The sequence below is a fragment of the Dendrobates tinctorius genome, unplaced genomic scaffold, assembly GCF_039654945.1.
Source record: "Dendrobates tinctorius isolate UK_male_01 unplaced genomic scaffold, ASM3965494v1 ptg000173l, whole genome shotgun sequence".
Classification (NCBI taxonomy): Eukaryota; Metazoa; Chordata; class Amphibia; order Anura; family Dendrobatidae; genus Dendrobates; species Dendrobates tinctorius.
The window spans coordinates 9,500,823-9,522,298 of NW_027361840.1; the positions used below are offsets into that span (position 1 = coordinate 9,500,823).

Here is a 21,476-nt window from a genome sequence, read left to right on the forward strand (position 1 = left end):
TTTTTGTCACATATAGGCCAGGGAGCAAGAACATTAAGGCGGATGACATATCTCCTCCCCCCAGAAAAGCAGCGCGATAAGTGTGAACTGGTACCTATTCTTCCAAAAGGGGTGGTGATGGCATCTATATGCTCCGATCTGGAAAAAGAGCGGTTGTTGACCCTCAGGGGGGACGCTTGGTATCGTCTCTTCCACAGGTAGCATTACGCTTCAGGGGCTGCATTCTGGCTCAGCTACCCTTGTTATATCCTCGATCTGTATCTTGTCTTATATAGCGAGATATAAGCTCTTATACCCGCTTATGGGGAGTTTTGATCTGGTTTAGCGGAGAAGCATTATATCAACTTGGGAATTCTTCCCCCATAGTGTGTGCCATTATTGGCAATATGAACTATGTATCTATTATTATGCTGGTTGTAGGTGTTCTCTATTTGACCCTTTTTGCAGGGTTCTTATCCATTGAGGGTATATTGGTGGTGAGACAGGGCACAGCCCTATTATAGGCTTACATAGTTTTGCTTGTGTTTAATGATTTTTGCTTTGTAGTGCTGTATATTTCAATAAACGATACGTCAGAATTTATTCTTAGTGATCCCTGGGTTATAAATGCTTCTCATCTCTTCCACTTCTCTATTGATTCAACTTTATTACCTCTAGTGACACCTGCTGGTGAGGCTGTGCACACCTGTATTTATTAGTTCCCTCTTGTGACACCTGCTGGGGAGGCTGTGAACTGCAGGCCTGTGAACTAAAGTATTTATTGACTATTCTGGAGATGGCTCCTATGTATTAAGTGTCATGAAGTCTTCTCAGGGAATATTAAAATGTGACATAAGACAATATTTTCCCTTTCTCAGCATTTATTTCATAACTTAAAATAGTATTATTCATCCTGTACATCAGCCAAACAGATATAAAATACACTGGAGATTACAGATTATGATATTCTTTTTCAGAGTTTTATGCGCTGAACTGACATTAAGTCATCGATCGTGTGATTTTCAGATTCTGGGATTTGATGACAAATTCACCAGAAAAATCAGATTTTAAAAGCAGCGCTGCCCGTTTAAGTATTGGTCGTCAACGCTATTGTATAATCCGGTCTGCAACTTACGGCACACGGAAAAGTGCGACTGCAGACAAGAAGCTGGATAAGGCCGGACCCCAGAGACCCCAAGCTTGCCAAAGGCCCATATCTTTGGAATGTAACACCGGGGCGCGATCTGCCACATGCACGGCCAAGCAAATCTCTGGCAGCCTGGAAGGGGTTAATCAGTGTCCTCAGCACCGTACAATGGAAAGTTCTGCTCCGTCCTCAGACGATGATCCGGCTTCTCGCCATCTCTGCTACTGTCAGTGAATGACCTACAGCTCCCAGAGAGGCAGCACAGACCCTGATCACACATCCACTGTGACAGACCCTCAGCTGTGCGAGGCTCCCAGCTGCTGGATGTTCACACAGATTCACTGACAGCAAGCAGAGATGGTGAAAGCAGTGACAAATTGAGACAAAAGTTAGAACTTTTCGAGATGGAATGAGAAGAGCGGCCAGATGCAAAGAGAAGCAGCTACTGTGACACTCAGCTCTGGGATAGAGAGGAAAAAAAAAAAAAAAAAAACGTCAAAAAAAACCAACCCAAGCAACCAGTCTAGAGTGGGAGGGTCGTCCCCAGCAATTCACACTCCGTATAATGGAGGATCCAGCCCCAGCAATGGCCAGGGTCCATCACCAGCTCCTCTCCAGCCAGCTCTGGGCTGTGGCAGACTGTGCTCCAGGAGAAAACCGCATCATTGCAACTGCAATGCAACATGCGATGCTGAGGAAACCGTCGGAACCCCTGGGAGTGGGGGGATGGGGACGGCCATAGATCTGATCGCAGCGGCTCCTCCCCAGACTTCAGAGGCTGCACATTAAGTCACGTGCATGGGCCGGAAAGTGAACATTTCCAGACGGGTCTATAAATGGCAGCCCGCTCCTCCAGGATACGGTCCGTCCATCACCCCTGCTCTGATCCAGTTATGAGAGCACCAGGTTCAGCGGAGGCTTCATGTTACCTGCCATAGTCGTCATCGCCTACGAGTCCAGTCAGAGGGTCCAGGTCTCTGCATCGAGCCAGGAATTAAGACATGAACAGACACAAGACCATGTATGAAGTCCTGGGGGGCACCGTGGCCATTGTCCTGTGTACAGTATAGGGTCCGGTTCTTTATAGCGATGACGACTTAGTTTAGTGTCACATTAAGGCTGCAGACGTGATATTGGGGTTTGGAGAGTATAGGAAATCTATAGGGTAATATTGGTGGCCTCTCACACCATCAGGTCATGTTCCCCAGGATGGTGGCCATTCTCATCCTCAGAGCGGTCAGACCCGTAACTGAGTAAGTCAGATTGAATCTCCTGATCCTAAAATCTTAGGTTTTATTCAGAGTCCACAGTGGGTCCAGCATATTGAGCGGATCGTCTTGGGATTTGCCGCCTTGTGCCAGGCCGCTGCCATTCTGGGGCTGGAGGAAGTTCTGCTTGTTCATCTTCTGCTTCCCTCGCTGAGAGCCGTCCAGACTGAAGGTCTCAGGGGTCAGAGATGCCAGCAGGGTGAGGGATGAGGAGGACGGTGTGGTGCAGGCAGCTGAGGGCTCGGGACTTGGCGCTGGGTCATGACTGTTTGCAACTTCTGCAGGGGCTTCGCCAGTTCCATTGCTGGTCGTCGAGTTTGGAGGAGTCTGTGCCTCAGGGATTATTGAAGCTGTAAGATCTGGATATGAGGAGCTCGGAGGAACCACCATCTGTATAATATCATGTGGAGGCAGCTCCGGGTCCGGCAGCAGAGGCGGTTGATAATGGTTGGTGCCCTCGGGGCTGCTGGAGCACGGCTTAATGCTCAGCTTGGCAATGGTTGCTTGGATGGAGCTGATGGGCATATCCCCTCCAAGTACGATGTCCTGGGGGTCCTGCAGACTGTAGACCTGGGAAAGTAAAAGGAAGATGTGATGGGAGTGTGACAGGTTCGGCAGGGCTCGATCCAGCTTCCTTGCAAAATAGTCACCAAGCTTCCCACGAAACAATACAGCTAAGCTGGAGTCATTAATCATACATGGAGAAATCTGCAGTGTAAAGCATGGGGCATGGACAAAGCTCTATATGAGACAGCTCAGACTTCTGAGAGCCTCAAACTCTCATACAAAATAGGGTCATTAACCACAACTGGGACTTTGTGGAGCAGAGCTGCAGTGTAAAGCATGCACAGAGCATTTTTGGATATAGTAGTAAAAAACTTGGCACTCAACTTAATGGAGGATTCCAATAGATTTTTTATTGCCGTCAAAATAACAGGAAGACGTTTAGGTCTGAATTAGACCTTCATCAGTCTGACATCTGATAAGCAGTGGATTCCGCATCAGTGCACAAGTGACCCGGTCCTGCCTTCATATATAGCCTTTGGGCAGGTTGCCTGTACGCACTAGAAGCAATGAAAGGTAAACTGCCCAAAGGCTATATATGAAGGCAGGCGCTGTACCGGGTCACTTGTGCACTGATGCGGAATCCACCGCTTATCAGATGTCAGACGGATGAAGGTCTAATTCAGACCTAAACGTCCACCTGTTATTTTGACAGCAATAAAAAAAATCTATTGGAATCCTCCATTAAGTTGAGTGCCAAGTTTTTTACTACAGATGTCTGATCCCATGTGGTTGGTGATGGACAGTAACACTTCCTGCCCCTGTGGACAACGCACCTTTTGTGAGGCGCTGGGCTGGGGCTTGCTGGTAGCTGGGGTGTAAAAGCCGTGTCTCTGTAGAAGCTGCTCCGCATGCTTCAGAACCGCCTCGTAGCAGAACTTCAGATGGATCTGTATGAACAGAGGAGAGAATTACAGAGGGACGACACTGCAGCTCTATACACGGGGACACAGGCTGGCGGGGCTCCTACCTTCTCATGGAGCATGTGCTTCCTCTGCTGTCTCATCTTCTTCACGAGCTCCGCCAGCTCCGGGATCCCATTACCGGCTTCCACTTCCTGCACAGCAGCATAAAGGAGGCAGAAAGCGCCCGTCCTCCCCACCCCAGAACTACGGGAGATCACAGAGGGTTAAATCCACAAAACCTCAGCACATGTACACCAGTCATTTGCCTGGGCGCTGTGATCCAACGCTAACCCCTTTCCAACATAGAACGTCATAATTCTGCTGTCAATCACCAGCCCCCAGGAAGTGAGCTCCCCGGCTCAGTCCTCTGACACCGAGAGCTGCGCTTCATATGAGAGCCGCATTTGTTCTAGGTCATTCTCTTTGTTATTCCAGGTAATATTTCTTTTACACCTCATTTGTAAAAATCTGTTTTCTGTAAATATAAATTCAACCGTAAGGTGAACAGCACAAGATTGCATTTGCTATCAGTCGCCACAGCTCCCTAAAGAAATCCAACAAAGAGCAACCAAAAGGCCGTCGGTGGCCCAAAATGGCAGCGGTAAAGTCAACTCTCTTGGAAGTATACAATGCAAGTGCAAAAATAAAAAATATTTGCGGTGAAAAAAGGTTATAGACCCCCTGGACTGTGCCCCAGAGGAGTCACCACGCAGCAGTGGTCAGGATCACTGTGGATCACCTGCCCCCCCGGGGTCCATGCTACTCACCTGCAGTGCACGACGATGGGCATGTGCAGGGGGCGCTGGTGCAAGTAGTGACTATGGACGTCCTGGATGAACCGCAGCAAGTTCCCTTTACTGTCAGGAAGACCCCTGCAATAAATGAATCCTCGTGATGTATACAGCTCCTCTGCACAGAAATGTGATCACACAAGCCCAATGTCCCCCAGCCCCGCAGTAGTGCGTCCTGCATCTGCCCCGGCTCCTTACTAGCACAGTGTCAGGCCGAGTGTGCTGTATGATGGGAGTTGTAGTCTCTGCACTTACAGCTCGGGCCAGGATGTAAACTGCAGGTGGATGATGGAGCGTTTCAGGCTTTGGTCCTTGTACTGGAGCGACATCACCCGCTCGACGTGCGTGTCAGCGACCTTGTGGCTGGTCAGGGTCAGCGTGATGTGCCCATGTAGCACCGGCTGCCCTCGCTCCGTAGGGAAATACCGCAATACTTTTTGCTGAAGGGATAATATAAGACGATAAGACAAAGCCAGATAAGCACAAACACCATCACCGGCCCCCTCGGGCACTGACCTTCTCAATCTCCAGGTCCGACACCAGCATGACAATCAGCGACACCTTCTGCTCGTAAATCATCAGCCAGAAATCGGAGGCAGTGCCCACCAGTGGGGCCTGAGTGGCAATGATGGTCGGGCAGTACGGAGAAAGGTCTTCAATCTTACTGGCATTGATGTAATCGTCCTTCCCAGACTGTAAGACGATGCGGTTTTTGTCGTAGGGCATGATGTCCTGGTGCCGGTTCTTCATGGTATAACAGCGGGCGATGGCAATAGACAGGTTCCTGGCTTCTTTCTCTTGGGCATCTTGGAACTCCTTCCACATGGCATCCAGCTGGGTTGTGGCACCAGGTGCTGGTTTGTCAAGAGCTGCAACCACGAGTCTGAAACGATCGAGCTCATTCAAAAGCCGCATGACGTGCTCCGGCTTCTCATACGGATCGTTCTCGATGAGTTGGATGCCCTTCGGTTTGAGGCCATCTTTAGAGTCTGCCTTAGTGGGCTGCAGGAGCGGCTGTCCCACTGATGTTTTGGAGCCGCCATGTTGGCTTTCAGGACTAGATGAAAGGAGATCGTCTGTGGTGGAGCTCTGCCGGTGAAAGACCGGGTCAGTAGACGCTTGGTTTAGGGGAGTCGTTCCTGGGGTCAGTGAAGGAGGGGGCCTCTGAGGCATGGCGGCGGAGGTAGATGCTGCTGGAGGCTTCACAACCAGGGACGGCTGTGGAGAAGGTGCTGGAGAAGGAACGACTGGAGCCGCAGGGACAATGGATCCACCTGGAAGCTGGCCAAGTGCTGGGCTGCCCGGAGGCTGTACATGGTGGACAAGGGCCGGAGCAAGAGGAGCACCCAATGGCATCTGAGGTCCAGGGTGTATCGAATTCATGCCATTGGAAGGAGGAATGGGGTGTCTGGCAGGAGGGCCATAAGGCATGGCTGATGGCACCTGGGAGGCAGAGGCAGCGGGTACGCTCTGCATTCCAGGAACCGCAGGATGAGAGAGAATCTGAGACGATGGCGGCTGACTCATGGGTAGTGTTACAGTGTGAACAGGCTGAGGGGGCGCTCTGGGCACAACGCCAGGAAAAGTAGGATGAATGGGCTGCTGTGCTGGGTTATCCTGGTGAGGAAGTGGATATCGCTGTGGCATTAGGTGAGGAAGCGGCTGCACGGCCTGATGCGGCGGCTGCACGGCCTGATGCGGCGGCTGCACGGCCTGATGCGGCGGCTGCACAGAAAACTGCGGAAATTGCTGCGGAGGCAGCACTGGGTTTACGAGAGGCATACGTGCTGGCTGTCCCTGTGGGTAAACACCCGGCTGCTGTGGGTGATAGGGGGCTCTCATCTGGGGGTTGAACTGATGTGGTACAGGAGTTGTAAATGGCAGCTGTCCAGGAAGAGGCTGGCCTGACGTGTCCATTCTAGGCTGGTGGTGTCCTTGGATGTGGAACATTTGGTTGGGGTGGCCTTGGGGTAAATGTGTAGGTGGCTGAACATAATTCGGAAGTCCACCTTGAGAATATGGGAAGAGATGACTTGGACCCATGGCTGGAAGCCCGGTGGTTGCCATATAGCCTTGCTGGGGCTGGATGCTGACTGGTGGCACAGCTGGCATCCTGGGTGCAGCATAGCTTGAGATGGGCCCTTGAATACTGTCCACTGTAGTTGTGGCGAGCCGAATGCCCTGTGCACCTGGAGGGGGTAGGCTACTTGCCAGTGACGGATTTGGTGTGCTAGGGTTCAGCGAGCAGGACACAACTGATACAGATGACGCTTGTCCTGTGCCAAAACCAACAACAGAATTTGGCTTAAATTGAGCTAAAGGAGACAATCCCGATGCAGACATGGGCAGGTGCTGGGGCGACGTTCTCTGTGGTGGCACAGCAGTACCCATGTAGCCTGGCGCCAGCGGGGCAGATACTGGATTGGGTTGCACCCTTTGTCCACCTGCTGAATACATATTAGGATTCTGTGATAAAGAATTAGACGGTACCTGACTGACAGATTGATGCATCAACTTTGGCGGGATGGCTGTGCCAGAGCTGACGGCAGGAAGGCCGCTGTAAGAGACTGGAGGGAATCCCGGACCAGGAACAGAACCCACAGCCATAGGTGGCATTTGCCCAGGCATGGCATTAAAAGGAATCTGGTTGAAAGGCATGGCTTGTGGGTCTGGCATGGGTGCAGTCGCCGTTCTCCCCGCTCCACCACCACCTGCAATGGGCATTCTTATTCCGCCATAGGCAGCTGGATCCATGGGAAATGCCCCTATGGCTTCTGCAGACAAGCGATCGAAATGGGCCAGCAGGGCATCCGGGGGTAAACTCTTCAGCTCCTCCGGGAGATCAGACATGAAGAGAGAGGAGAAGTGCTGCAGGTCCGCCAGATCCACAGCACGGATCTTTTCAAGGTCCTTGTCAGATACCTTCTTTTCCAGTGCCGGCTTGGGGGCCGTTGGTCGAGGAGGCGGCTTCTTCTTCATTTCCCTATTACACAGATGGTATATATTCAGGGCACATCCAGGGGCACCATGATCATAATACGTGTGCAGCACAAGACGCGTACACTTACCGCTCCAGGATCTGCAGCCGTATGGCTTGGGAAGCCTCGCATGCCGTCCGCGCTTTCTCTAGAAGTTTGCCCACTTTGCTTTCCAAGTCTGCATAGAAGTCTTTGCCCTCCTGACACTTCTTCATTAGGTCCTCGTAGGCCTCGTAGGAAGATATCAGGGTCTGCACAGTGTGGTTCCACCTGAAATGTAAGCAAAGATATAATAAAGGGGGCTATAAATAAAATGAAATATAAAAAAAAACCTTGCTTCTATTTTGCAGTGCTTAACTTCTTAGTGGATGTATCCTACACTGTAAAGCATGGAGGTTTACATTTAAATTTCTTGACCAGGACATACATGACATCCAGAATTAAACCCTCCATTTTTCACACTGCAGTCTTCACAAGAGGGGCTTACTTCTGCTCGGACTCCGCGAGCACCTTCCTGATTGGTGCGTACTTTACGTTGGCCTCGGTTAGCGCCTTCAGGATGTTCTCCTGGGCAGACAGGTTCTGGTCGGTGTAAACCTTCAGTTGGTCGTACTTCTTCAGCTGTTCAGCAAAGAGTTTCTGGGGGATAATAGAGGCTGGATCAGTGAGAAAGCCACTAAATCATACAAGACTAGAGGCGCACATGAACAACGAGGCTCCAGATGAATTCTGCCATCCTCACCTTCATCTCTGAGCGGTCAGTGGTGACCAGGGAGGTGGTGATGTCGTCCTTCTGTATCATGTCCCGCAGCTGTTGCTCCAGAGAAAGACGCTGCTCCTTCATTTCCTGCACCTTCCCCAGGATCCTCTTCAGGTTCTGTAGCACAGACTTGTCATCTGTAAGAAAGAAAAGCTTGAGAACCAGCAGAATAGTGAACGCAGCTCTGGAGTATAATACAGGATCAGTACCGGATCAGAGCTGTCTCTGCTCACCCTCAGTTAGTGTTGGCGCTGGCAGCGCTTGCTGGAGCTTATCTAGGGGTCCGCTCAGGAGCCGCAGGTTGCTGATATGCAGGTTCATGGCTTTGTGCAGCTCGGTGTTGGTGAAGCTCGCCTTCTCGTGCACCTCCATGTACTTTGTCCACTCTTTGCTCACTTCAACCCTCGCAGGTGAGACGGTCGGAGGTTCATTTGCCTTCCCTACCTCATCTTGCAGTTTTTTCTCCTCTTTTTCTTCTTCATCCAGAATATCCTTAATGTCTTTAAGAGACGCTTCCACATCGGTAAAGACTCCAGAGAGTGCTGGAACGGGACAAGTGTGGGATGATTGACAGGAGGCCATGACAGAGTGACAGCTGCAACTGGAGCATCGTTCATGTAGAAAAGGTGCAGGGAGCAGCAGTGTATGCCCCAAAGGTATATCACACTCACCCTGCATGGACTGCACCAGGCTGCGGACTGTATCCGGCCGCACGCTCAGCGCTGCACATTTCTCCATCAGCGACGGTGGGATGTGAGTGTACAAGTCCAGATTATCCACAGTGTCCGGATCCAGCTGCAGGGAGTCTGTGAACTGACTGGAACATACAAGAGAGAGTCATCCGTCACCGAAGAGAAAACCAGAGTGTTCAGGGCTCAAACTCACAATTTACTACTCTATTGGATTTTATTGGAATCTGTCAGTATGGTTGTGGACATACTTCCCGCAAAAAGCAGATCAGGGAGGCAGGTCAGTGTAAAGTGACACTAGGATGTAACTCAGGATCAGTAATGTATGTACACAATGACTACACTAGCAGAATAGTGAGTGCAGCTCTGGGGTATAATACAGGATGTAACTCAGGATCAGTAATGTAATGTATGTACACAGTGACTGCACAAGCAGAATAGTGAGTACAGCTCTGGAGTATAATACAGGATGTAACTGAGGATCACTAATATGATGAAGGCATACAGTGACTTCGGAGCTGCATTCATAGTTCCACTAGTTACATCCTGTATTTTACTCCACTAGGAATTAGCAATGCAATATGGCTATAAGGTGAACTTACTCGAGGATTTCATTTTTTGCCTCTATTTTGGAGATGATTTCACGTAGAAGTTTTGCCTTTTCCTCACTAGAGAAACAAAAATGAACCTGGGTTAAGATATAATAAGTTATGACAGATGAGGATACAGAAACAAGGCCGCTCAGGTGATCAGTAAATGCGGCGTTTAAAGCGCAGGACACACAGGAATCAGTGTCTGATGGATCAGCAGAAAATATGCAGAAACCTGGATTATACAGCGATGAATGTCTTGTATTGCTGGAGGAATTGGGAACAACCTGGACGAGTGGTTAAACCAGTTTAAAGGGGGGGGGGTTCACCTGACCATCCGCCTCCGGCAGAGACCTCCCCAGGCCTCTGTGCTCACCTCCTGAAGACATCATAGTACTCTGCTGATTACATGGAGGAATATGGCGCAGACAATAGAATGGCCGAAGCTGTGAGCACAATGGAGGAGCACAGCGAGCGTGGAGGGTGCCCTGACGTACAAGAAGTCACAAAATGCTGCTCTATATACAAGTGAGAATCAGTGGAATATTCCTGTGGTGGCAGCTCCTGAGGAAGGGACTGAAGACGCAGCAGTCACCATAATGTAAGGAAATTACAAGGAGCCCTTTTAAGTGTGTAACATGAAGTGAACCCCAACCTTTATCCACACCGGCAATTCCAGTGCAGGCCGAACGGGACAATGCATCAGGCGAACCATAAATTAGGCATCTGTCCATCAAGAGTTAATTGTGAAATAATCCCTGATATTACCAGGGGTAAAGATTCCTGCTAATCTGCAATTACTTTGGGACCCAAACTTTATTTTTATTACTAATTTTCTGAGACCCGCACCTTTTTCATTTTTTAACCCTTAGCCGACTTTTTATTGATACAATTTTGGGGTACACAGATTTTTAGTATTGCATTTTTTTTGGAGGAAGTGTGAACCCAAAATTCTACCGCTTGGGTGTTTTTTGGCATTTACCTTGCGGTTTAAATAATTGCCTATTTTGAAAGATTGGACTTTTTTGGACACGAAGACAAAAAATAAATTTCTTAATTATTTATTTTTTAATGGGGAAAGTGGGGGCGATAAAGTTTTAAATATAATTTTTATTTTGCTTACTTACTATATACAGTAATCACGCAGTATTGCAGGATATAGTAAAATTCATTTTCTATTATGAAGCCCAGTTCGTGGCGGAGCTCCACAAGACGACAAACATAGCAGTTACTGTGGCCTTCGGCAAGTCCATGGTTCCCGGGTCACTATATTGGCGTCAGTTAAATGCCGCTGTCAGATTGACAGCGGCATTTAAATGGTTAAGCTGCAGCAGCAATTAGAGCTTAGCTGCGGGTGCAGCAACACGAGGCAGATGTTAGCCGTGTAACAGTCGTCATCTGCCGGTAACGGGCAGAATCAGCTCCTCAGTCGGCTTCATACTTTCCGCAGCATCCTATAACGCACATGGATATCTGACCTGTAGAGAGATGAAGCCTCGTGTGCCGCCATTGGTACTAGCTTAGAAAAAATATCAGGTCCAGTCACGGCAGGATCAGTGGGATTAACTGGAAGAGCCTTCACTAATGGGGCCCCTAAAAGACAAAGAGGAAAAATAATAGAGCAATATATCGCTCCCTGCGACCGCTGTGCAAGTCATAAATCCTCCATTACATGACCGTCCGTGTGCACAGGGCGGGGGGGCGCACTCACCTTTCACAGCCTGCAGAGTGTCCAGCGCTGGCACAGACTCGTGGTAGATGAAATCATTGTCCTTCTTGGAAGAATTAAATCTATAAACACAAAATTCCAATTAATTTGAGCATAATACTAAATCCAAAAAACACACACTGACAGCAAGCAGGGGGTCCTAAAAACCAGTAAACAAATAGGAGAACTAGAAAAACTTTCTCAGAGATAATTTTAAGTCATTTTTTGAGACGCGTAACTTTCTTTAACCTTAATTTTTGTGTAGCGAGCTGGCGATTTAGTCAATACTATTATTGAGGTGCAGGCGACATTTTGATCTCTTTAAATTTAAATTTTTTGGGGTTGGGCTGAGAGAACCATCTATTTACGGCGTTGGTTAGTTATTTCACAGATAGGACATTCAGATAAAACGACTTATTTGCAAGAAACAGACTTGATAAACGAGGAGGAGGTGTCGCATTGTATGTTAGAAACGTGTAGTTCCTATCTTCAAAAAGGGGAAGAAGGTGGACCCAGGCAACTATAGGCCGGTGAGTCTGACTTCTATACCAGGAAAGATCTTTGAACAAATTATTAAACAACATGTATGTCAATACCTGCATAAGAATGAAGTGATTAAACAGAGTCAGCATGGGTTTGTCACTAATAAGTCATGTCAGACTAACTTAATTTCCTTCTATGATGGAATCACTGATTGGGTGTATCAGGGAAATGCTGTAGATATAGTATATCTTGACTTCAGCAAAGCATTTGACAAAGTATCTCATACAATCCTTATTGAAAAAATGACTAAGTATGGAATGGACAAGGCAACTGTTAGGTGGATTCATAACTGGCTTAGTGATCGGACCCAAAGAGTGGTCGTAAATGGCTGCACATCCAGTTGGAAGAATGTCTCAAGTGGGGTACCACAGGGCTCTGTCCTGGGCCCTGTATTGTTCAACATCTTTATCAACGATTTAGATGAAGGAATTGAGGGTAAACTGATTAAATTTGCTGATGACACAAAGCTAGGAGGGATAGCTAATACTAGAGAAGAGAGAGAGAGGATTCAAAAAGATATAAATAAACTGGAGAAGTGGGCAGCAACTAACAATGGTTTTTAACAGGCAAAAATGCAAAGTACTACATCTGGGCAATAAAAATGAAAAAAGCATATACAGAATGGGAGGAATATGGCTAAGCAACAGCACATGTGAAAAAGACTTGGGTATACTAATAGATCACAGACTGAATATGAGTCAGTGTGATGCAGCAGCAAAAAAGGCAAATGCAATTCTAGGATGTATTAACAGAAGCATACAGTCTAGATCACGTGAAGTCATTATTTCCCTCTACTCCTCTTTGGTCAGACCCCATCTGGAATATTGTGTCCAGTTTTGGGCACCACATTTTAAAAAAAGACATCAACAAACTGGAGCAAGTTCAGAAAAGAGCGACCAGAATGGTGACCGGTCTGCAAATCCTGTCTTATGAGGAAAGGTTGCAGGATTTGGGAATGTTTAGTTTGCAAAAGAGAAGACTGAGAGGAGACTTAATAGCTGTCTACAAATATCTCAAGGGCTGTCACATTGTAGAAGGATCAACTTTATTCTCATTTGCACAAGGAAAGACTAGAAGCAATGGGATGAAACTGAATGGGAGGAGACACAGATTAGAAAAAACTTTTTGACAGTTAGAGTGATCAATGAGTGGAACAGGCTGCCAAGAGAAGTTGTGAGTTCTCCTTCAATGGAAGTCTTCAAACAGAGGCTGGACAGACATCTGACTGGGATGATTTAGCGAATCCTGCTTTGAGCAGGGGGTTGGACCAGATGGCCCAGGAGGTCCTTTCCAACTCTATGATTCTATGACAGAACACACTTTAAACATCACCAGGGCTGTGGAATCGGTAATCCAAACCTCTGACACCGACTCCTCAATTTCCCCGACTCCCCAGCCCCGATCACAGAGCATGTGCATAAAGCGCAGCACAGATTCACCCCAACGAGTGACGAGCAAGCATGCTCAGATAACGTGCTAAGTATCTCAGGCGTGCTCGAATATGTTTCAGTGCCGGTTTATTAGGCAATCCCAGCATGTGTTGCAGCTGTCTAACAGCCGTGGGGATTCAAACACATTATTCGAGCACACACACGATATACTTGGATAACACATTATCCGGGCATGCTCACTTATCGCTAATATCAACTAAAATCCTAGATCGGGAACAAAACATTTCATAACTTTCCCAAATATTTATGAGAAAATTTACAGCATAATCTGCATTGAACTACTGTACCAACGTATTCTATATTTTAGGAGTCGGCTCCATAGCCCTGGACATCACCCCGACACTGCAGGCATCCCTCCAGGCGTTCAGGGAGATTAGGCCAATTTAATTCCTTAGGGTAGATCCTCTCTGCGGCGCCGTCAGGGTGTAGGGAAAAAGGTTTTACATTTTTAATCATTTCATTATTTTTTACTCCCCCTTCAGGGACTTGATCCTGCTTGTACTATATACAGCATCCACATAGTGAGGCTGGTGGGCAGTAGGCATTGGGCACCAGAACTACCGGGTCCAGCAATCATGACACTTAAATCCTGCTCTCAGAGACTGACAGCGGCAAATGAGAGACCCAACATCAGTAGGTAACAGCTGATCACTGCTGATAGAGGGAGACAGCAGAGGTATAACACAGCCAGCAGCTGTCCTGGGAGGCCGGGATCAGCTCCACAGCCCCCTCTCTGAACGCCTGCACCCGACGTGTGATGTCTGTATTGCATTAAGTAAATCTGAATGTTATACAGAAAAAAAAAAAAAGGTTTTTTTTCCCCCTTTTTACCACTTACTTGCCACCAATCACATCCATAGTGAAGCGCAGGGCTTCCTGCACATTGGACGGTTGACCCTAGGAGAAAGAAAGAGGACTGTCTACAAAACATTTCGACGAGGAGATACGGGGCGGTGCCCAGATGACGTCAGTGACAGTGGCCAGACGGGCGTCCACAAGGTGAGTGAATCTTACCTTCGACTGCTTGATCGCCTCGTTAAGTTTGTCTAGAGCGCTTTGTAAATAGGCGACCTGTAAAGATGGAAGCCGTGGTGAGAGCCAACAGACGAACGATCGCAGGTCAGACCGAGTCCTGCCCCGGACAGTTACAGTATATACACGTCTGGACCTACCTGCTCCCCATATTTCTGCTGTTCTTCTGCCTGTTTCCCCATGTGCAGCTGTGAAGAAGCAAAAAGAATATAATTACCATATATATCACATGTAATCACTGTAGGGGCTGAGCTGCAATACCACATACAGCCGTGACGCTGTTTTAAGATAAAGCCGCCATGCTTTCCTAATCCTGTAGAACCACAATCTATACTTGCTATAAATGCTGACATTTGGAAGCAAAAAAAAAAACTGTCTTAACCCTTTCATGATTGGCCAGTCCCTCCCCCACAGTCTCCATTTCTATTCTGAACTGATGCTTTCATCATAAGTAGATTTGAGCAAATTTTTCAAAATTCGGATCCAGTTACCATCGGTAGCGAATATTGTATTTGCAATAACATCATTCAACGCCAACCGAACATCATTGGAGTCAAAAAGGAGTAGAAATGACCGAATATGTTCTAAACCAATTTTCAAACATAAAATCGGCACAAATAGTTTACCAACATGAGACAAATATGGCAAATTCAGATTCAGCGACCAATTCCAAACATATTGGTTCAACTCTAATCATGATCATCGAAGTTTGGTGGAGGAATGGGATGGAGGAGAGTTGCAGAAATTGTATAAAAAAAAAAAAAAAAAAAAAAGCTCATGGCCGAGTGCTCCTGAGTATGTGGGTGTCAGAAGGGACAGGACAGCCGAAGGTGGACGGTGATTCGGCTGACAGCCATCTATGTGTATGGGGGCGGCTTTAGAGGCAGGTGCCATCCAAATAACACATCCAGCTCTCCAGATGCTGCGGTAAGATCCTCCGCTTGATCCATGCACCTACCCAACGTGTCATGTACCAGTCACATGTTGGTAAGGGGTTAAAATACAACCTCAGCTTTCTGTATCAGGTCTAGATGGTACTTGACATTTTTCCTGCATCGATACATTGGAACAAACAATCAGGACAGGAGAGAGGCTTCTGTGCGGACATGTAATTACTTTACACATTGGAGCAGCCCATCAGCTGTGAGAAGAATTGGGTGAGGACGTGTTTTCAGTCTGGAGGTTTCTATTCACTGACAGTGGTGAGAGACCGATGCAAGGATTTATATGGAGTTTTATTTCAGCTATGTCCGGGCACTGCAGTGCCACAGAGAACTCACATGGGCGATGGATGCAAAGTAGTAAATCTTCATCTGCACCAACTTCTTCCAGTCCTTCTGGATCTTGCCCAGAAGCGAGGCCGTCTCAGAGTTCTCCAGGGCTCGGCACGCTTCCTTGTAATAATCCACTACCTGTCGAGAGGAACACCGGCGATGAGGAGGAAGCCGGCAGGGCACTGTGACTGGACACATGTCCTCACCCGCATCTCACCTGAGCGCTGATACGCGCCACCAGGAAACTCTTCCTGTTATCCAGCATGGACTTCTCCAGCAGACACTCCTGGGCCTGACCCTGGGGGAGAGAATGGCACAATAAGATAAGATGGATGGGCCAAAACATACCACCCAAAAGTGCATCCACCACAGCGTCCCTGATGCTTCCCTAAGACATCCAATAGTTAAGAAATGGAAAAAAAAAAAATTAACTTGGTCCCGCTCTCTGCTCACCAGCATAAGGTTTATGTTGAGGTTCAGGATCTGGTGACTCATGTCCACACTGTAAGAATGAGTGAAGTGATCCCGCAGGTAGGAGAAGGCACCAGCCGCACACTGGAAGTGAGTGCACGAGATCTTCATCCCCTGCAAAAAAGCTGGAGCGATGACTGACAGGCAGAACAAATGAGGAGTAACGATAATTACCGACAGGCAGCACTAACCTCTTCAGAAACCCTCTTGTCCATAGCTCCAAGCATGGAGTGTAACGCCCCTGACAAGACAAAAAAGAAATTCAGTCCCAGAACAGCACTCGAATTACATAGCCATATACCTCCCCAGCATACCGCCATACACCATCGCAGGGCAGCGGCATATATTGCGCCAGTGCACCGCCATATACCGCCCGGCATCCCAGCGCACCACCGTATACTGTCGCAAGGCAGCAGCATATACCGCCCGGCATCCCAGCACACCACCAAATACCGTCACAGGGCACCGCCATATACTGCCCGGCATCCCAGCACACCACCACATACCGTCACAGGGCACCGCCATATACTGCCCGGCATCCCAGCACACCACCACATACCGTCACAGGGCACCGCCATATACCGCCCGGCATCCCAGCACACCACCACATACCGTCACAGGGCACCGCCATATACCGCCCGGCATCCCAGCACACCACCATATACCACCGCAGGGCACCGCCATATACTGCCCGGCATCCCAGCACACCACCATATACCGTCGCAGGGCAGCGGCATATATCGTCCCAGTGCACCGCCATATACCGCCCGGCATCCCAGCGCACCACCGTATACGGTCGCAAGGCAGCAGCATATACCGCCCGGCATCCCAGCACACCACCATATACCGTCGCAGGGTACCGCCATATACTGCCTGCCATCCCAGCGCACCACCATATATCGCCCCAGTGCACCGCGATATACTGCCCAGCATCCCAGTGCACCACCGTAAAGCGCCCCAACAGCCCAGCTCCACACAGCACCCCAATATCCCAGTCCAGTAAGGAATAGTCCGACATCCACCAGTCAGAGTCGAACAGAAAACACCTGCGGCCCATCCAACATGTCCCGGAGCCCCCCCCCCCCCCCCCATTACCTACCCAGATTGTACAGGACACAGGCCTGCTCATACTTGATATCAGCGTGCGTCACCGACTTCCCTGAGAAAATTTCCGTCCTGAGGAGGAAAGAGACATGTTACCTGCAGATAACAAAAATCAGCAGCAGAGCAGTGAGCCGGAGAAACCGTCCACATTCCCCACCACCTCCGGCTGCCACCAAGAGGACAGCAGGCGGGACGCAGCAAAGGATCATGAATTACGAGGCCTAGTACAAACAGGTCTGGGGTTTATTGACGCTAAGGCACATGAAACGTCATCATCGTATCTCTACTTGCTGTCAGTGAATGGGAACTACACCCGACTTGCTACTTATCAAAGCTGAGGATTTGTTACACTGTATCAACAGCACACACCTATCATCCATTCTGTACAACATGATCCAGTACAACAAACTGCAGCTGCGCCATCAAAACCAGAAGGGTATGGTCTCTGAATTTAAGTAGCAATGTTCTTGTTCACTGACGGAGAGCAGAGAGTGAAACAACAGTGGTGAGACATATATAAAAATGGAGACCCCCTTCCCTCCAGCCGCAGCCCCTCGCTACGAGTCACTCCACACACGTGGCGCTGTGCTGTAATGACCGGTGATCTGCGGGTCACTCACCACGTGATGGGCACAGCCGCCTCCTGCTCGACACCCATGGGGATGCGACTCTGCAGGTAATGGAGTTGGCCAAAGTATTTGCGTAAGACGCTGCATCCTTCGAAGTCTCGGGGGACGTTCACGGAGCTCTGAGGGGAGAGAGGGAGATGATTAAGAACAGACAGGGGGCAGTGCGGTGCTGCAGGAGGTCCACGTGCGGTGTAGGGACACTGTGCAGCCATTCTCCATCACTGCAGCTGCCCCCTCTCCCCATCCTCACCTGTCTCAGCTGCTCCAGCTTCTTCAACTCCTCATTGTAATTTTCTGGATTTTCACCGTAATTCTTCAGAACAAACTAAAAAAAAACAACACAAAGTAAATAAATTACAGACATCGGCAGCCCCTCCGGCCTCCGATGAAAACACACGTACACTGAGGGCCGGATGCCAGCCTCCACTGTTACTTCTCACAGCTGAGCGTTTGCTGCAGCAGCTGGCACAGGCTTGTGGATGAGCACCGCTCCTTTAAGAGACAAATGCCCGGGTGCTATATGCAAATACCCCCCATTGCATCAGGGCGGGACGGAGCCAGGCAGCAGTTATTAATGGGATCACACAGGAGCCGCCGCAGTTTCCTGCAATTACTATTAAGCTTCTCTGCCGCCGGGAGCGGAGGAGACTATGGCCGCTTCTAGAAGGATCCACCATCAGGAAACAGTCTCCCTCTGCACCAAGATCTCTGCTCGCTGACTGGGGACATTCTGCACTACACTCAGTGACTGAAGGATCCACCCGACACAGCTAAGGCCCCCGACAACCACCCACAGAGGGGGCCCCCCCTCACACCCCCGGGGTCCCTCTCATCTCCCCCGCACCCCCAGGCGCCCTCTCACCTTCCCCGCACCCCCGGGGGCCCCTCTCACCTTCCCCGCACCCCCGGGGGCCCCTCTCACCTCCCTCGCACCCCCGGGGGCCCCTCTCACCTCCCTCGCACCCCCGGGGGCCCCTCTCACCTCCCTCGCACCCCCGGGGGCCCCTCTCACCTCCCTCGCACCCCCGGGGGCCCCTCTCACCTCCCTCGCACCCCCGGGGGCCCCTCTCACCTCCCCTCACACCCCCGGAGTCCCTCTCATCTCCCCCGCACCCCCAGGCGCCCTTCACCTCCCTCGCACCCCCGGGGGCCCCTCTCACCTTCCCCGCACCCCCGGGGGCCCCTCTCACCTTCCCCGCACCCCCGGGGGCCCCTCACCTCCCTCGCACCCCCGGGGGCCCCTCTCACCTTCCCCGCACCCCCAGGCGCCCTTCACCTCCCTCGCACCCCCGGGGGCCCCTCTCACCTTCCCCGCACCCCCGGGGGCCCCTCACCTCCCTCGCACCCCCGGGGGCCCCTCTCACCTTCCCCGCACCCCCGGGGGCCCCTCTCACCTTCCCCGCACCCCCGGGGGCCCCTCTCACCTCCCTCGCACCCCCGGGGGCCCCTCTCACCTCCCTCGCACCCCCAGGGGCCCCTCTCACCTCCCTCGCACCCCCAGGCGCCCTTCACCTCCCTCGCACCCCCGGGGGCCCCTCTCACCTCCCTCGCACCCCCGGGGGCCCCTCTCACCTCCCTCGCACCCCCGGGGGCCCCTCTCACCTCCCCTCACACCCCCGGAGTCCCTCTCACCTCCCCTCACACCCCCGGAGTCCCTCTCATCTCCCCCGCACCCCCAGGCGCCCTTCACCTCCCTCGCACCCCCGGGGGCCCCTCTCACCTTCCCCGCACCCCCGGGGGCCCCTCTCACCTTCCCCGCACCCCCGGGGGCCCCTCACCTCCCTCGCACCCCCGGGGGCCCCTCTCACCTTCCCCGCACCCCCAGGCGCCCTTCACCTCCCTCGCACCCCCGGGGGCCCCTCTCACCTTCCCCGCACCCCCGGGGGCCCCTCACCTCCCTCGCACCCCCGGGGGCCCCTCTCACCTCCCTCGCACCCCCGGGGGCCCCTCTCACCTCCCCCGCACCCCCGGGGGCCCCTCTCACCTCCCCCGCACCCCCGGGGGCCCCTCTCACCTCCCTCGCACCCCCGGGGGCCCCTCTCACCTCCCCCGCACCCCCGGGGGCCCCTCTCACCTCCCTCGCACCCCCGGGGGCCCCCCTCACCTCCCCCCGCTCCCCTCATTGTCCGCTGCTGCTCCGCGGTCCTTACTTGTTTCACCGCCTGGTTGAAGCCGAACTCCCCGGCCTCCTTCAGGTCCAGCCATATCATGGGCATGCGGGGCACGGCCTCCATGCTGCGGCTCCGGGGCTGCGTCACCCGCAGGGACACACGGCCGACACCGCGATCAGTAACTCCCTGTCACACGACACGCACGGCCTGTCGGGAAGTGTAGTCCTCAGGGGTGACGTCATCCGGCCGCTCCCGGCTGTCAGCTGCTGATCACGTGTGCCGCACGTCCTGCTGGGAAGTATATAGTTCTCCACCTCACAGTCTCTGTGCAAATAACCGTAAATCTCCGGTTGACCTGTGACCCTCCGAGAACTGGACGGCACCTGACATATTACAGCAAAAAGTCCCGTAATTGTGCTCGGGCATTATTATATGTAGTGCGCATGCGCGAACACCGTGTGTCTATGTGATAGTCCTGCTCTGGTGGACTCAGGGTGGAACAGGCTGAGCACGAGGTCACTCCTTTTCCAACCTCAGGTGCCTGAGCCTATATTTCCACATGGTGGGATTTTGTGTCTCCAGAACATAGGAACCATGGGGACGCAATGCCGAGCACTAGGGGGCTTCCAGCGCCCCTCCATCGTTACTGTGTCCAGGGCAGTAAAGCGCCCGTCACAGTACCCCAGACTGTGAGAAGGACTGTAATCTGGAGTCTGCACTGTAAGCGTCCAGAGGAAAAGACCCCAGCTTATGGTAAAAGACCAACACGCTGAAAGGGAATGGACCAGGATTAGGGTATAAAATCTGCCCAACTTTAAGAGAAAGACCGCGGAGTCCAAGAGCAAAAGACCGCGGAGTCCAAGAGCAAAAGACCGCGGAGTCCAAGAGCAAAAGACCGCGGAGTCCAAGAGCAAAAGACCGCGGAGTCCAAGAGCAAAAGACCGCGGAGTCCAAGAGCAAAAGACCGCGGAGTCCAAGAGCAAAAGACCGCGGAGTCCAAGAGCAAAAGACCGCGGAGTCCAAGAGCAAAAGACCGCGGAGTCCAAGAGCAAAAGACCGCGGAGTCCAAGAGCAAAAGACCGCGGAGTCCAAGAGCAAAAGACCGCGGAGTCCAAGAGCAAAAGACCGCGGAGTCCAAGAGCAAAAGACTGTCCAGTCCCAAAAGAAAAAGACCGCGGAGTCCAAGAGCAAAAGACCGCGGAGTCCAAGAGCAAAAGACCGCGGAGTCCAAGAGCAAAAGACCGCGGAGTCCAAGAGCAAAAGACCGCGGAGTCCAAGAGCAAAAGACTGTCCAGTCCCAAAAGAAAAAGACCGCGGAGTCCAAGAGCAAAAGACCGCGGAGTCCAAGAGCAAAAGACCGCGGAGTCCAAGAGCAAAAGACTGTCCAGTCCCAAAAGAAAAAGACACCCAATCCCAGAGAAAAAGACCCCAGATTATGGTAAAAGATCAACACAGCTGAAAGGGAAATGCTCAGGATTAGGC

General features: G+C 51.1%; 1 protein-coding gene across 1 annotated transcript; it reads right to left on the reverse strand.

The window, feature by feature from the left end:
- Positions 1-842: 842 nt before the first annotated feature.
- Positions 843-20,274, reverse strand: PTPN23 (protein tyrosine phosphatase non-receptor type 23). Its single transcript, XM_073551193.1, has 25 exons — positions 20,034-20,274; positions 18,134-18,208; positions 17,875-18,002; positions 17,250-17,326; positions 16,342-16,391; positions 16,133-16,264; positions 15,897-15,977; positions 15,686-15,817; positions 14,546-14,593; positions 14,388-14,444; positions 14,212-14,270; positions 11,383-11,462; positions 11,150-11,264; positions 9,684-9,749; positions 9,064-9,209; positions 8,626-8,934; positions 8,375-8,529; positions 8,120-8,271; positions 7,723-7,902; positions 5,171-7,637; positions 4,910-5,094; positions 4,631-4,735; positions 3,929-4,067; positions 3,735-3,848; positions 843-2,964 (listed from the first exon to the last, which is right to left on the reverse strand). The coding sequence occupies exons 1-25, from the start codon at positions 20,115-20,117 to the stop codon at positions 2,413-2,415; spliced, it is 5,688 nt and encodes a 1,895-aa protein (XP_073407294.1). The 5' UTR covers positions 20,118-20,274; the 3' UTR covers positions 843-2,412.
- Positions 20,275-21,476: the final 1,202 nt, after the last annotated feature.